Source organism: Sycon ciliatum, chromosome 6 (assembly GCF_964019385.1).
Source record: "Sycon ciliatum chromosome 6, ocSycCili1.1, whole genome shotgun sequence".
Taxonomy (NCBI): Eukaryota; Metazoa; Porifera; class Calcarea; order Leucosolenida; family Sycettidae; genus Sycon; species Sycon ciliatum.
In genome coordinates this window covers 10,756,408-10,773,977 of record NC_088648.1, presented here as the reverse complement: position 1 = coordinate 10,773,977, position 17,570 = coordinate 10,756,408, and the positions used below count along the sequence as shown (strand labels likewise).

General features: G+C 47.3%; 1 protein-coding gene across 1 annotated transcript; it reads right to left on the bottom strand.

Annotated features, from left to right (window-relative positions):
• Positions 1-294: 294 nt before the first annotated feature.
• LOC135820041 (uncharacterized) lies at positions 295-12,752 on the bottom strand. Its single transcript, XM_065333344.1, has 6 exons — positions 12,012-12,752; positions 10,624-11,388; positions 9,810-10,345; positions 5,248-5,968; positions 2,523-3,239; positions 295-1,091 (listed from the first exon to the last, which is right to left on the bottom strand). Exons 1-6 carry the CDS (start codon positions 12,679-12,681, stop codon positions 598-600), a joined length of 3,903 nt encoding a protein of 1,300 aa, XP_065189416.1. The 5' UTR covers positions 12,682-12,752; the 3' UTR covers positions 295-597.
• Positions 12,753-17,570: the final 4,818 nt, after the last annotated feature.

The following is a 17,570-nucleotide window of genomic DNA, read 5'->3' as shown; positions in this document are numbered from 1 at the left end:
TATTAATACTTATTATCTTCCTATCATCCCCTGGTTTCTCATCATTGCGTTGCTTTAAAGAGGCTGTACTACTGTAAAAAATAATAATAATAATAAACACTATCTATTCTTGTACCACTGCACCATGTGGCCGGTTACAACAGCGGTTGTCGTGGCTACGAGCATGAGTGCGCAGCACGGCACCAACAGCCGCCATCATGTGACCAGGCTGCACTACTAGTACTACCCGGAGGCTGAACGTGACAAGCCGCTAGCACAGGTACCGTCTAAACCATACATGTACAGCTTGACAGGTAATGGGAGATACAACACCTTGCAGAGAGAAAATAATATGATAAAAATATCGTTCAAGATACAGAGGCAATGGGTTTACTGGCAGCCGTCGTGAGTTCCCTTGAACGCACATGATAAGTAGTACCGGTAGTAGTAGTAGTAGTAGTAGTAGTAGTAGTACATTTAGTAGTGACCACCAGGAGAATATATATATTTTTCGCAATGACAACTCTAGATACGCATCCATTTGCTTTCGGAGGATTGTCTAACAAAGAAAACTGTAAAGACTAACGTCGTCGGTGTGTGAACAATGTCGGTGTCATGTTAGACTAGCAGCCAGACTGCGGTGATGAGCATAGGCAGCAGGCCACCGAACAACGTGCTGCGCAGTGGGACGGCACCGGAAAACTGTGGCTTTTGCGTGGGAACGAGATCTCCCGACTGCGTTCTCAGAACAAAGCGTGCGTTGTCCGACTTGGCTACCACCGACATGTACAGCACCTGGCCGCCTATGACCGTGTCACCAGCAGAGCTACGACGTCGCCGCCGGCGGCTCTCCCTGACATTGATGCCACTGTCATCCTTAGCTAGAAAGTAACCTGTCTCCCCACTTGGAACGATGCCACTGGCATCGTTCAGGGCTGCATTAGGGTTTGGGAAGCTGAAGGATGCGAAGAAACCCAGGTCACCTTCTTGTGATGTGAGTGTAACCGTGACGACTGGAGGCTCTCCCTCGGGTAGTGGCGTTACAATGAACTGTGTTTCATTCTCCTTCAGCGTGCCGCCAATAGGCTCTTCGAATGTCGCTGGCGCGGGGGCTGGGTAAGTGAAGAAGCACAAACATGACGCACGAACACACATGCGCACATGCGTGCACATACACATGCACACGCACATACGCACACACACACACACACACACACACACACACACACACAGAAACGCAGCATTATCACACTGCTTCTTTGTTCCTTTTCGAAAAATTGAGCAGTTCACCTCGGCTGGGCAGGAGTCCGTGTCATTTCGGCACTGCATTCTTGGCCCGGCTTACCATGCACTTCTCCTCGAATACAAATACAGTCGACCTACCCTTATAACGATAACCTCTATAACGATATTACCCTTATAACGATATTTTTCTGCCAAACCAAATCACTCCATTGACTTGTGTATACAATGCCTTACCTCTATAACAATATTGCTATAACGATATTACCCCTATAACAATATAAAATGGGCTGACCAATCGACATTTTCCATTTTATAACAATATCTAGCAGGGAATATGTAGAGCCCACTATCCAGGTAGGGCAAGCTTCACTTGATAAGTCGCTGGGACATGACGAAATGCAACAAAAACACCAGTGGGCACCTTGCTGTGTACATAATGTACATGTAAAATGATGTATGTCAGTTTTTTATGCTATGAGGAGTGTAAAAAATGAACAAAATCCATGCATTGTGACGTATGTGTATGAAATGAACCAGTTACCCCTATAACAATATTACCCTTATAACAATATTTCTTGGTCTGACGCAAATATCGTTATAAGGGTAGGTCGACTGTACAGTATCTATACGGCATCACCTGTATGTTCGCATGTACAGGCAGTAAAATTCAGTTGCGAGCACAAGACGAAGACCGGACGGAGTCACGATTGAGCCAAAACTGATAGGAATCCATTGCAATCATATTATTATCCCAGACCCGGCGGAACCGGTCCGGCTGGTCAGGCCATGCCTCGACCAGCTTTTCGGCTACCAGCTTGTGTTTACTACTGAGGAGGTCATGTGACTACCCTCCATATCATAAACAAACTGTATGAACGGCTAGGGTATGTCCGGACCAATCAAAAACTGCTTCCCCCGCCGGCCGGTCCTGTATAATCCCCAAGCTCGGTGAACAAGATGCAAGCACACAAAGGTGCACCACAGCGCCAGATTGCGGCACTCGTGCAGGCCGACACTGGAAGCAGTGAAATCTGCCCCATGCCCCGGCTCTGCAGTCACTGAAACTTGCACCAGCACGCCTTGACAATTTCTGGTCTCGGAAACATTGGAAAGAAGGGAACCGGGCCACGCGTGTCCCTTTCCGCGATACGTGTACCGTATTTTTCATTGTACCGAATCATGATTCGGAACCATGGGAAATAGAAATTGTGCATAATGGTCCATACATGTTACCATATTCTTTCCACAAAACCCCTGTCTCACTATACCCTACCCAGAGCTACTGCAAAGCTACTTACTTCTGCATGTGCGTTCACGGATGCTTGTTCGAATGTTGTCAATGATGCGGTAGTCGCTGATGGTGAAGACGTGAGCCTCATCTGGATCAGACGCGATTTGTTCCAGTTCCGTTTGGTCGTAATTTCCTATGCCAATAGCGAAGAGTGTGATACCAAAGCCGTGCGCAAGCGTTGCTGGTGGCCCAACATCATCGTGCGATTTTCCGTCTGTAAGCACGATGCCCACGCGGGGCTGTATTCTAACAGGTGTGGTGGCCACAGTTGGATTCTGCGTTGAGAGCTCTGGTGGAGGTGTTGGTATAAATGCACCACCGCCTCCCTCTCCAGCCCCCGGACTACCTGGGTCGCTGGCCTGTTCAGTGGTTGATGTCGTGGCGGCCATTGTTGTCGGTGCTGCAGTGGTAGGCTTTGTGATGTTCAGCATAAACAGCTGTTTGGTCATGGCTGTTATTGCTTTTCCCGTGCGTGTATAGCCGCCTGTGTAAGGAGCAGCTCGGAGAGCAGCAGCAGCACTCTGTGCAGTGCCATACTTGTCAAAGTCAAAGTTGATAGTATACGAGGTAGAGTATGTAATCAGTGCTACACGGCTGCCATTGGGGTTGATATCAAAACTGGCTGCAATATCTGCTGCAAACCCCGTCGCTAATTTGAAGTTAGCTGCCCGTACGCTTCCCGACATGTCGATGACGAATGCCATGTCAACATCAGAATGGCAAGCTGCATATTCAACATGATGATTGCATAAACACAACACACATACACACACATACACACACACACACACACACACACACACACGCACGTCAACAACTACGATTTTAACTAATTTCTTTAGCACGAAATTGACAGGTGTGATAGCATGCGCTATCGGACATAAAGGGCAGGCTACACTTCTGCACTTTCAAGTATTTTCCTGTGTTGACGGTTCAACCGCGTCTCATAACGTATAACGAATATTTGTGAAAGCCGTGTCTGTGTAGTACATGCTCGTATGTGGTGTAAAACACTGATAGCCAGCTAATGATCACGCTAGCTGATTTAGTGAAGCTGGTCACGAGAGCGTGTTGTCGCTATTGCTTCATGCTGGAGCTGCTAGACTTCCAGACTCCTGATCCAACTATGAATTTGCATGCCAGCGGCTTGGTCTAGTACCCTTCTGAAGTAGTCCATGATAATTATTGTGTACAAGGTGCCAAGAGGCTAGAGCTTTGCTGCAGATCCCCCCTATTATTTCACTCTGCCTTGCCAAAAAAAAACCCCGACGGGTTCGCGTACCGGGCAGGTCAAGAACAAGGAGTCATGCAACTCCCTGGTCAAGAACCACCTTTCCGCTTCCGTGGGACGCCACCACCCCGTGATCAGGCGTCAAATGCGGCTCCTAAACGGTGGGGGAGGATAGATCAGATCTACCAACCATAGGCCAAAGGCATAAATCCCATTTGCCTTGCCAAGAGGAAAATAATAATTATTAATTGCTGGCTGGTTGTAGTGAATTATAGCTGGCATTCTGTCTCACTAGAATGCAATTGCAGCTATAGCGTATAGTGCTGGCTTATCTCCATTGTATATGGCAAAGGGCTAACGCCCAACACCTAGCAACCACACATGATGTAGTTTTCGTTAGCATCAAGCACACTGTTTATCCTCTCTGTTCTTGCTTCCTCTACTATAGCGGCAGCAGAGGACTGTCATAGTGTCATGGTAGGTCTGTGTCTTTGTACGTCTGCTCAGTGTGATTCGTTCGTCTTGGATTATAGAGGTTATGCGAATGGTAGCATGCTGGGGAGTCAGTGGAACCGCTTATGGGAGCTATGGATACGGTGTGAGCCGGTGGTTTCGCTTGAGCTAGTGCACATCGCTGTGCCTTGACTTTGCCAAAGCATCTCAACTGATGATGATGTAGCCAGCGTAGCCTCTATTGAATATGTACACTACCACAGCATAATACTCCAGGGCTGGACAACTTCTCCCATTGCCTCTCAGTGTAAGCTGTACAAGCATACATGTATTGTCACGTGAGATAGCAGGAGCAGGTGCATGCACATGGTATGGCCCACAAAGACCACGGGATGAACGCGTCCACGTGTATACTGTATGTTGTGGCAGTAGGATGGTGCTCCACATGAAGGCCGGGCTCCAATTCAAAACGAGATAAATCCATTTTGTGGAAATTTCAGCAAGCGCATTTTTCATTTGTTCTTTTTCGGTCTGCACTGCGTGACTTTTATCAGGTTTTGAAGAAGACGGCAAACTTCACGCATCATTTTGACTGGGATGTATCGCGCTTTGACCCGTAAAACCGACACACAGACGTCCGTGGGGTGAAAACGAATTCTTTCGTGACAAAAAAAGTTTGAAAAACGCAAAAGCTCCGGTTTGGTCTTTATCGAAGTTTTTGGATTGGAGCCCTTCATATGGAGGTGATGAGAATACATCATCAGTTGAGATGCGTTCCCCTTTGGTGAAGTCGCGACACAGCGCTGCAGTAGCGACTCACGCTGCATACATAGCACCCATTAACAGTTACCCTGTATACATAGCGGCCATTAACGGTTCCGCTGTATACAGCGTCCATTAACGGTTCTGCTGTATACAGCGTCCATAATCGGTTCCGCTGACTCACCCCGATGAAGTCATTCGCATAACCTCTATCTCGTTATCAGCGAATATTAATTTTTTTAATTCATTTATTATTACATGTACTTGTAGTAATAGCAGTCCTTACCGCATTGGTCATCGAACTTCCTCGTGTTGTTGATGTACATGCTTGCACGCTCGTCCAGGCCAGTGCTCGAAGGCATCGTATCCGTGAAGTCCTTGGCCCATAGCGCCGCCTGCGTGTCCAGACGTAGTGGCACAGCGAGCAGGGTTGGGTCTCTGCTAACCAGAACGTGGAGGTACAGGCGAACAGCCACCGCTGACAGAAGAGGAATCTTTAGAAGTTCAAACGGAATCTGCTGCCAGTCGAGATAACCACCAACTTCATTTCGGAACACAGTGCTGTTCAAAATGGCTCGACGAAGAGGGTCGACTGCTTTGAAATCGCTCAACGTGGTATTCGTTGTTTGAGTGATTTCCAGCATAAATTTCTTGGCAGCCCATGGCCCATGACCTCCTTGACCGACCGTGGCGGAAATTGTTCCAGCCGATTCCGTATACGCCACACGTCGCATGAAGCCATTGTCATTGGGAAAGATGTTGGACAGAGAGAACTTAGCCAGAACAGCCTCCACAATGTCACAGTACGGAACCTGGGTCTCATCGCCAGGCCCCGGGATGATCAGGGTAGCATCTTCTGCTTGTGACGGCATGCAGGCTGCGGCCAGAAGAACTACTGGTATGATCAATGGCGCCAAGCGAGAGTCGCGATGTTTGGAAGACATGATCAGATCCCGCTGCTGTTCCTGTTCAAGACGCTGAGCGCTGGTTAGTCCTCCTTTGGCACTCTAGTGGAGTGAATGTTGTGACCTGGACTAGACACCACAACACACTGGTTGCTGCTTTCCGAGGAGGAAAGATTTTAGCTTCTGATGCTCCTATTACTTAGTCTTTCATGCCACAATGCTGGGAAGATTTCTTGGAGCACGCGTCACAAGTGACGGGATCGAAGCACCCGCCCCAATCGTGAGTCATTTCTTTTGGTTGGGGCACGATGGTGTGGACTACATGGTGGGGGAATCTGAGCGGCTGAGGAAGGAGCTGCACGATCCGTGCAACACACTAGACATGACGTGAGGTGAATTCGGATGCACAGAGATGACTTGATCAGTTGACCATGGTTGACATCCAGTCCTTTTTCGGTATGGAGTAAGATGCAAGACTGGTAGCTGGTTCCTGCAGACGCTGCAGCATGCACAGCTAGCTTGTCACTGACAGTCAGTGTCAGTGACACCTGAACAGCGAACACACACACCGTGACACGGAAGCTTCAAGCCGGGGTAGGGTTCGCTTTTTTACTTGTCAGGACACTAGTACTTAGTAGTAGTACTAGCTAGTACAGTAGTAGTCATGTACATGTAAAGTCAGGGCTCACAGCATCACACAAAAGCGTGGGCGCCATTTTGGACAGGCCGCTGTCACACGAGCCAGCCAGCATGCCAGAATCGTGTACATGCGATCAGGCAGATATCTCTGAAAACTTGAAAGTGGGGTGCATTCAAAATGTTCATTTGTACCAATGCTTTTTCCTAGGCCTCTGAAACTCTAGGAACATAACTCTCAATACCCATGGTAAGGATTTGTCCGAGAGTTTTTTGTTTTAATCGATACGGTTTGGCATATATATGGAGCCAAAGTATCAGTTGGTGCAGGCGTAATTCTGATTTGGATTATTGTACTAAAATTGAAAAGTCGCTCGGAGAAGTTCTTCTAATTTTCCTACTGAAAATTTTAAGCTATTGGCCATCAAAATCGGGCCAGAGACGGGTACAAACGAACATTTCAAAGGCAACCCTATCTGCAGTGCAGCCGCGAGGAAGAACCGCGCGCGCTGCACTTGTTATGAATGCGGAAACAACACTAGCAGCAAAGCAATTTTTTGAAATGTTTTTGCTACTCGCCTGGCGCTTCATCGCTGTGTCCTCCAGGAGTTATCAAGGCTATGGCAGACCGAAGAAATACATGGCCAGCACAACGGCGAAGCTATTGGACTTGTTCTCTTGCAACGAAACGGAGTGGCGAATCAAATAATTCACAACTCCACATCGTCACCACTGCGCTACACGGCTCTTCGCAGACCAGCCGTATATTTACGTTTACACAACAGGACTTCACGGCGGAGAAACTAAAACTAGAACACGACGTGAGTCATTGCTCCATGCCGTCAAGGAATGCTAGTCCTTTCCCCCTCCCGTCACCCGCGCCTGTGCATCAGTGGCGTAGCTGCCCGGCTGTAGATGTTGAACTCTTTCGTCAACGACTGCAGGATTCTGCTCGGGGCTACTTTTCGCAGGACTCCGTGTGCGGACAGTCTGAATGAAGCCTTCGGCCGACACGGCCAACACTGCTCGCGAAATAATCCACTTGGAAGGAAACAAGAACTACCGAAATGAAATAGAGATAGTGAGACAGTCTCCGGCTATCTCCTTCACCATTCACGACTCAGTCCTTGTCACAGCAACTAAGCCCAAGCAAGTCAAAATCTCCTTGCGCGGCTGCGTTCTACGCGGTCACGCGAGTTCGTTTCTACGGTGATCAGATCCAAGATGTCCTCCCACGTAATCGAGGTTTTGGCATGGTTGCTGTGAGCCCTGATTAAGTAAAGTAAAGTATTAGTTTGCACGTCCGCGTTACCAAGGTTACCACCGGCTATGCGTTGAGAAACACAACCAGTCATGTACATGTATAGCCTACTAAAGTAAAAGTAGTTACTTCACAAGAAACTCTACTACAGTGTTGCGTCGTGCACGCTCGCTGCTACTAATGTATGCATCTCTGGTACTGTAGCATGGAAATCCCCACATGTACTGCGCACATCAGGTCAACGAGGAGCCACATACATGTCTCAAAGGATCAGTCGGGGGGGGGGGGGGGGGGGGGGGGGAGTGAACCGTCGAACAATTCTCCTCAACATAAATTGATAGTTCTTATTATTGCATGCTGCAAGCAGTGATGAGATTGTGTTCATGATGAAAATTGATCATGATGATAGCTCGTGTTATGTCTGGGCGATCAAGGAATATGAATTCTCCAAAGGCAATTGATATGATACTCTGATTGTGCATATTATGTACAGTCTGGTTGGTGCCGTTCAGGTGTCACAATTCTCCTCAACATAAATTGATAGTTCTTATTATTGCATGCTGCAAGCAGTGATGAGATTGTGTTCATGATGAAAATTGATCATGATGATAGCTCGTGTTATGTCTGGGCGATCAAGGAATATGAATTCTCCAAAGGCAATTGATATGATACTCTGATTGTGCATATTATGTACAGTCTGGTTGGTGCCGTTCAGGTGTCACAATTCTCCTCAACATAAATTGATAGTTCTTATTATTGCATGCTGCAAGCAGTGATGAGATTGTGTTCATGATGAAAATTGATCATGATGATAGCTCGTGTTATGTCTGGGCGATCAAGGAATATGAATTCTCCAAAGGCAATTGATATGATACTCTGATTGTGCATATTATGTACAGTCTGGTTGGTGCCGTTCAGGTGTCACAATTCTCCTCAACATAAATTGATAGTTCTTATTATTGCATGCTGCAAGCAGTGATGAGATTGTGTTCATGATGAAAATTGATCATGATGATAGCTCGTGTTATGTCTGGGCGATCAAGGAATATGAATTCTCCAAAGGCAATTGATAATTATGATACTCTGATTGTGCATATTATGTACAGTCTGGTTGGTGCCGTTCAGGTGTCACAATTCTCCTCAACATAAATTGATAGTTCTTATTATTGCATGCTGCAAGCAGTGATGAGATTGTGTTCATGATGAAAATTGATCATGATGATAGCTCGTGTTATGTCTGGGCGATCAAGGAATATGAATTCTCCAAAGGCAATTGATATGATACTCTGATTGTGCATATTATGTACAGTCTGGTTGGTGCCGTTCAGGTGTCACAATTCTCCTCAACATAAATTGATAGTTCTTATTATTGCATGCTGCAAGCAGTGATGAGATTGTGTTCATGATGAAAATTGATCATGATGATAGCTCGTGTTATGTCTGGGCGATCAAGGAATATGAATTCTCCAAAGGCAATTGATATGATACTCTGATTGTGCATATTATGTACAGTCTGGTTGGTGCCGTTCAGGTGTCACAATTCTCCTCAACATAAATTGATAGTTCTTATTATTGCATGCTGCAAGCAGTGATGAGATTGTGTTCATGATGAAAATTGATCATGATGATAGCTCGTGTTATGTCTGGGCGATCAAGGAATATGAATTCTCCAAAGGCAATTGATATGATACTCTGATTGTGCATATTATGTACAGTCTGGTTGGTGCCATTGAGCAAAAGGATAGATACTCCTGTGCAATAAGGTTGTACTGTGTGATGCTAGGAGATGGGCAGGTGAACAGTATGCGCTACAATAATCAATATACTAACGTCACTAGGTTTGCACCACAGAATGTGAGTGGATGCCTAGTATGGTACATTGGTGGCCAGCGCCAGTACAAGGAGTCTAGACTAAGGGTACGTAGCTGTACAGTCATATATACAAGTACAGTATGTAACTTAGTTGAGAAAATTCAATCATTGTAATATTGTTACCAAGCTGTCACTCGGTGAGTATGTGCAATGGCTATGGTCAGTCGAATCTTAGTTACCGGCTAAGTGCACAGCAACTGCACACATGATCAAGGTGAAGATGCTCAACGTGGGCAAATGGGCGCCAGTAGAGCCGAATGATTGCTCGGTATCCCGGTGCATGACTGTGGGTGCAGGTTCCGTAGCTGTGGTCGGGATCACATTACCTGACTGAGCCTGCATCAAGAACTGAGCAGTGTCCGACCTGGCCACAATGGATATGTACAGCTGCCTTGCTTTATCCGATGACGCCGTGTCTCGGCGGCGCCGCCTTCGCCCTGCACTGGCAGCTGAATTCTCAATCGCTTGCTCGTCTGTCACCAGGAAGTGAGCTGTCTGGCCACTAAGCACCTCCCCGCTGGCATCATTCAGCGCTGCATTCGGATTGGGAAAGCTGAATGAAGCGAAGAAGCCGAGATCACCTGTTTGCGAGGTGATGGTCACCGTAGTAACTGCAGGGTCCTCTGGCGGGATGGGGACAGTGACAAACTGGGTTTCGTTTTCCGTCAGACTTCCACCGACAGGCTGTTCCAGGTCAACGGGAGCAGGAGCTGTGACATCAACAACAAACATGCAGAGAAAACAATGGTAAGGTTTTGCAATGGAGGAGCTACTAGGTACCCGTCAATTCCTAGTCCTATCATTGACTTTGCGGGGCTACGAACATTTCTCTTAAAAGTGTGACATTTCCATCACTCGCACAGGTCTACGCAGACACTCAGACACATACGCACACGCGCACACACGCACATACACCACCACCACTCATACACACACGCACTGACACTATCAGATTGTCTCAAAACCAGTTCTCAAGTCTTCTCCTTACATCTGCAAGTCCTCTCGCGAATGCTTGTCCTGATGTTCTCAATGACGGAGAAATCGTTCACCTTGTACACGTGTGCTTCGTCTGGGTCTGATGCGATCTCCTCCAACTCCTGCTGATTGATATTGCCTACACCAATGGCAAACATGGTGATGCCAAGGTTGTGCGCGAGTTGCGAAACAGGCAGGACGTTATCCATAGATTTCCCGTCCGTGATGACAATACCAACGCGAGGCTGGACGTAAATCGGTGCCACCGTTGGCACAGCATCCGTGCTGGTGACGGGAGGCTCACTGCTGGTGGGTAGTCCGGGCATCGATGGAACACCTCCACCGCCAGGGAAGTCGGGCAGTTGGTCGAAAAATGGTGGCACAGTTGTCGCTGGTGCTGTCGTTGTTTCGGCTGGTGTAGTGGTGGGCGTTGCAGTGGTTACAGCCACCGCTGGGCTGGTGCTTGTCACAGTATTGTTCAGCATAAACACGTACTTGATCATGGCGGAGATTGCGCGTGCAGTCCTGGTGCGGCCGCCAAGGTATCTTGCGTTCCTGATAGCGTCTGCCACACTGTCAGTCGTATTGTAATGATCCAGGGGAAAGTTCAGTACTGGGTTTGTGGAGAATGTCACCAGACCAATGCGAGTGGCATTGGGGCCTACGTTGAAACTGGAAGCAATGGCTGCTGCAAACGCTGTAGATTGCGCAAATCCAGTTCGGCGAACGCTGCCAGACATATCCAGGACGAAGGACATATCAACATTTGCGTTGCAAGCTGCACGAAACGACAAGAGAGGGGAAAATTTTAAGAAGAAGAAGCAAACATAGAACGTACAAATAGTCCCAACAAACTACAGCAACATTGCATCCGTGTGAACTAGGATTGTAGGATAGGTATTCTACATGCTGGATAATGTATTCAGGATAAAGATCTGATCATGGGCCGCACACAGTGCACGCAGTGTAGCGTGACCAGGGAGACCTGCAGATGGATTGTCAAGTACAGTCTACAAAACAATTAGCTCCAGGTATGGTTAGACTCAGCGGGTGGAGAGGCAAGGATTAATTTATAAGAAGAAAAGAGGACCAAAGAGCAACAAGACTTAGTTATGCACCTTCCCCTCCTTCCCCTCCTTATGTTATTTCTATAACTTCGAACCTTCCAAGCTGGAAGGCTGTTGGAGTGCGCATCTAAGATGTGCTAGAGCTGATTGCCAGTTAGGTGTAGAACATCAGTACCGTTGGTCTGTGTCATGCAATGTTATCGCGTGAGCTGATTGTATTAAAGTAACTGGTGGTGTTAGTGGATAACATAGCGTAACTTGTAGCTCTTTGGTCCTGGTATGGGTCACAATCCGTCATATTCACCACACCGACCATCTTCAGAAAAAGACTTACCACATTCGTCATCAAATTGGCGTGTGCGATTAACGAACAGTTGAGCACGCCTGTCTTCGTCTGCACTGGACAGGTCCTTGTCTGTTTGCTCCGCGAAGTTCTTCGCCCATAGAGTTGCCTGTGAATCCAAGCGAAGAGGCACGGCGGAAAGGCTGGCGTCTCGCGAGATGAGGATGTGTAGATACAGGCGTACTGCCAGTGCTGACAGAAGAGGAATCTGCAAAAGCTCGAACGGAACCTGCTGCCAGTCGAGAAAGCCACCAACTCCATTTCGAAACGCGGTGCTGCTCAGAATGGCTTGACGAAGAGGGTCGACTGCTTGGAAATCACTCGATGTGTTATCCGTTGTCTGGGTGATGTTCAGCATAAACCTCTTGGCAGCCCATGGTCCGTGACCTCCTTGACCGACCGTGGGGGAAATTGTTCCAGCCGATTCTGCATATGCCACGCGTCGCAAAAAGCCATTATCATCCGGAAAGATATTAGCGAGAGAGAACTTTGCCAGAACAGCCTCCACGAGGTCACAGTAGGGGGCGGCGGCGCTCGGATCGCCTGGGATAATCAGAGTGGCATCCTCTGCCTGTGCTGGCGATGTGGACATGGTCACTGTGAGTACTACAACGCAGGTAAGGAAGAGTAGGACACGCAACTTAGGCCGACACCCTGCCATCTTGCTTGGTCAATGCACAATACTCCCAGCAAAGTAATAACTGTATTAGTTCACACAGGTACTTTTTAAAACTAAGTAGAGCGAAAGAATAATGTTGTCGTTACAGACAGGAAATGTTGTGCTGCCGTATGAGAAAGTCAAGCGCTTTTATAGCACTCCTGGATGCGGCGTTCAGTTGCCAACACGATGCCTCTAGACTAGAGCAGCGCTAAGCAGTGGTTGCTGTTTGTGTTCAACGTTCGCCTCCCCGTGTCCCACTCATACTTTTGCATGGTAAGATGCTCCGGAATGCCTCTATCTCCACATACATGTATGCACGCTTTGCCATACATGGTGCGATAGATAAGGCTGAACGATAACAGAGTGTCTGAGTATGGTGTCAGTACTTCACGTAGAGAATCGCGCAGCATGCATGCAGACACACGCACACATTCACACACACACACACACACACACGCACACACACGCACACAAGTCGCCTGACACACGCATGCCGTTACTTAGACTACGGCACTAGAAGCCATTACCGTTTTTGCCATTCCCTACGCCTGCGGGACGCACTGGCACGTACGGCCACCTTCACAGATTTATGTGAAATCCTGGCCAATGTCAGCCACACCATATTAGTCCCAATAGTGATCAGGCCTTGAATGGAGAGCTTGACAGGCGGCAGGGTATGCGACAAGTTAGTTGTCATGGTGGTGTGCTGCCTCTCAGCACCTAGCACCTACTAGTACTAGTACTAGTACTGAGCTACTGTAGTGTAGAATCATTGTCACTGAGTGCATGGCAGAGAGTCTAGCTGTATCAAGAAAAGCCTTCCCTATATTTCTGCTCGTAGTCTGCATTCTGCAGCCGTGTATGGTCTTACAAAGCCTCCGTAGAGTCGCGGATTCAATGGCACTCAGTGTTTGAGTTTTTGCTTGGCGACAAGAACTCGCGGCACGGTTGTTTCAGGCAAAGCAAAGTGTCAGCTGAGGGACCTCGCCCAGCGCGATACATTATGCCAAGTTTAGAGTGGTGCTATCGACACACATGACCGTTGAGCGCAAAAGAGCTCAGATCTAGAAGTAGAGGGTTGCTGTAAATCTAGCAACACCAGGCAATGGCAGCTGTCATGATTATGTGCTTGTGCAAAATACGGTATTGCAAGCCCAGCAAAAACTACACTGTAGTGCCTACCCCTAGGCCCTACCCGTGTCATGAAACATGGAACAATCGCACCCATTTTCCGGTGCAGCTGCAATGGCGAATCTACGTGCTTGCTCGCGTGTAAAATATATTCAGCGTTGCAAAACAACTAGAGGCTGAAATAGGTGAGAGCTCAAAGACGCAAGGGCCGGGCCTTATGTGGTAAACAAAGAACATCCCAGCTTATTGGGTGGACGTGGGAGCTGTAACCCCCTTGGCACCGACTCCTGCCTAGTCATGGTGTACTTCACAAGACTTGAAGTACACAAGTCATGCACACATTGATAAACACATCACTGCTACAGCATACAGCGGCAGCAGGCTCTTTGTTGTTCCTACAAGTACAGTGTGTATTTCAAAAAGATTTCAATGAAGTACCAAGAGTTCATGCACTCTTGGAAGTACCTGTGGCCGTAAAGCTAAAAGAGAGCGACATAGCGCATGACGCGAGTCTATCGATGACGGCCTATCATCACAACTGCGTGACTTGTATTGTAGTACTACTACTACTAGACAGTAGTCTACATGACGTATTGTAGTGTCTGGCGCATGCATCCTCTCACAATCTTCAGTTGGGCTGCTGTTCAGCGAAACAGCCTTTGAAACCAGTGTCCAGTCATTCCTGTTGTTGCGGGAGCTGACAGGTGCGTAGGCCCTCCATCGCAGGACTGTAAACACGTGTTGTAGTGTGGAGGCGATCGTTTTTAATTGTTTCTTGTTATTCAAAGCCCCGTTTGCTGCTTGGAACATCATCACCGTGCAGTAAATTATGTATTGTATCGGACAGTGGTGAGTTTTCCGTCAGTGCACTGCCGGTGTGCCAACTGCTGCCCGGACCACTGCATCCAAATACAGTGTAGCGCACTGGCAACTAACTTGTTACTTGCCCAAGCTCTCGCACACATGCTCCAAGCGACCACAGTTCTACAGTCCCGTGGCCATGCAGTCTGCAGTCTTCGGTTGGGATAGAACTTAATAAGTCTTTACTTAGAAGCCCATGCATAGAACGCCAACTGGTTAGTTGCTTTACCGGCTTAGACATGCTGGTCACGTGGTCTAAGCAACGACAAACTCAAGATAATATCCCGGCCATGATTGGAGAGAGAGAGAGAGAGTGAGAGAGAGAGACAGGGCACGCGTGCGCGCGTGTGTGTATGAGAGAGAGAAGAAAGTAATCATCTTTTTATTTTATTGATAATTACGGATAACCCGAAGGCTGGATGGAGTGCCTATGTCAAGGGGTGTTCCGGACAAGCAAGTATCATGTAACGAGCTCAGCGGTGAGCGAAAACAAAAGCAATGGGATAGATGAATATTTTAAACTGCTTACCGTATGTATCAATAAGGAAAGATAGCGTTGTACTGCACACCCATGTCATGATGACAGTCATCATAAATACATAATAACCGTATGACCAGATTTGGTCAGGAATGTTTCAATGGCAAAGTGGCAGTTTTCTGACTGTGCATGGAGATAGGAACGGTTGAGCCCCAAAGCACCTCCTTGCCAGTGCAGTTGTGATAAGCGTTCTTTCTCTGAAGTCTGATGTCCCATCGGTTGCCACTCGAACTGAGAGAGGCTGACAATGGCACTCATCGATCATCTACACTGATATGCATGTAGATTGATAAAATAAATAAAAGGGGGGGGGGGGGGGATAAGAATACGGTGCCCGGCCACACGTGTGCATGTGACAGTTGGGTAAACACCGAGGAGCCGGCCCTACACAGGACAGGTACATAAACAGGGTCCAGTAGGCAGTAGCACTGCAAGCTTCCATTCAACTATAAAACGACATTCGTGGAGACTATTACTTGTCACAATGTGAGTGCCATTGCCATTGCCAGTACATCACTCGTCGGTATTCAGAAAAAAACTCAAGGGGGAAGACTGAAGTGAAGAGGAGGGCTGCAGTCACGTACTCTGCACTCCACAGATACTAGTACTACCCATGATTGTATGCCATGCATGCTGTCTAGACTCTACAGATAACAGTGGTCTACTGCATACTCCCCCCCCCCCCCCACCCCCCGGCTATTGGCGCTGATGAGACCTTACAGCAAAATTCAACAGCATGCTCAAGACAAGAGTAAAAAAAACCAAGACAATGTTAGCATGTAGACCCGCATTTACATTGTACTACAGCACACCTCTTTCCCCCACATGCATGCAGTCCATTCCCCACAGCCTGGCACAGGCCAAACATTCATTCATATCCATAACTACCGGTATTATTTTTGGGCTCAAACGATTAGTCCGATTAACCGGTTGCAGACCGGTTACGAAGAATTAACGGTTAAGGGGGTTCGGGACAGTTAGGCCCAAAAATTTAATTTCAACATCAGCCCAATCTGACATCAGGTTTGAATAGGTACAGCCTTATATTTTCGCTTAGTAACATCAGTTTTTCAATTGCCCGAATAGGTCTTGCCAAAAACACAATTTTCCTTGATGACACAAAATGACACAAAATCCCAAAATTGATGAGAAATCGTCCATAACATCAGTTAGGACAGAAAATATGACATAAAATTTTACAGACTGTTCGAGGTATTGACTAAGATGATATGAACACCGAAAAATGTACACTTTGGTTGACGATGGGATCCAGGTCGTCATTTCCTGGAGAAGAACAAAAAGACGCAAAAAATGAAACTTTGAATATTTTTTGCAGCTTATTTTTGAGTTTGCCCCATATGTGGATACTTCAAACACGTTCTATAAGTGGGTTGGAACAGGTTTACCGTGGCGAAAATAGGGGTCACCGTGCATATTCTTGAGAAAAATCCAAAAAACTGTCAAAATTTGCCTAAAATTGGTAAATTCACGTATCTATATTGCTTGTACTTCTCTGCTGCTGCTTTGGTCATAACTTATTGGATTTTTGGCTGTTAGGTGTTGCATAAACTCACTAGAGCCCTTGATGTTCAGAACAATACAAGGATGGAATAGCTGAACTAGTAAATTTGCCGGAAAACCCTGGGTGCATGCATTATCGATAGGTACTTTTCTCCATGATTACTCTCCTGTTGGCACTTGGTTGTGATACATGTACATGTAGCTATGATAGCGCTTAGCACTGCCCCATATCAAACTACAATGAAAGCTGACATGTTGGAACGAATCAGACAACATTGAGTCCTCTTGTTCTTCAACTATGCGAGCTAGAACGTGTCCCCACACTGGCAAAAATGATGGTATTTTACGGTGCGCACAAACAAGTGAAGCACTGTGCCACAGGGCGTTCCTTACAGTTGGGTTGCTGCTGGTTCTTCGCTAGGTGTTCAGCCACCACTAATATAATCTTCCTTGAGACTGTCACCCGCTTCTTACCTCCGACTTGCTCCTTCATCAGTCTGGAAATGGCTGGCTCACCACTTCGTTTGTAGGACAAGACAAAGTGCTTCATCACCAACCCACTGGCAGCTGCCCGCACTGCAACTGATTTAGAGAAGCACGTTGCTTGGACCAACGGTTGAAGGGTGGCCAGCCGCTTTTGCTGATGTTCTGCAAACTCCATCGCCGAACATGCTGATGCAAAAGTGACAGAGTGCTACAGGATACTGGCATCAGGGCGAGCTTCGACAATTTCAGGTAGGGCCGCAACATCCGCAACAGCATCATGAGCAGCGAACTCATTCCCAACGATGAACTATAAATCAATCTGAGGCTGTAGCTTGGGAGCTCCGGTATCGCG

What these genes read in the sequence shown, in the direction of transcription:
- LOC135820041 (XM_065333344.1), bottom strand. Translation starts at nt 12,681, where the DNA reads ATGGCAGGGTGTCGGCCTAAGTTGCGTGTCCTACTCTTCCTTACCTGC. An exon ending in CTGTGCACTTAGCCGGTAAC is followed by an intron (nt 5,969 to 9,809) that starts TAAGATTCGACT and finishes TCACTCCACTAG; the next exon opens with AGTGCCAAAGGAGGACTAAC. An exon ending in CCGTGAACGCACATGCAGAA is followed by an intron (nt 1,092 to 2,522) that starts GTAAGTAGCTTT and finishes TCACTTACCCAG; the next exon opens with CCCCCGCGCCAGCGACATTC.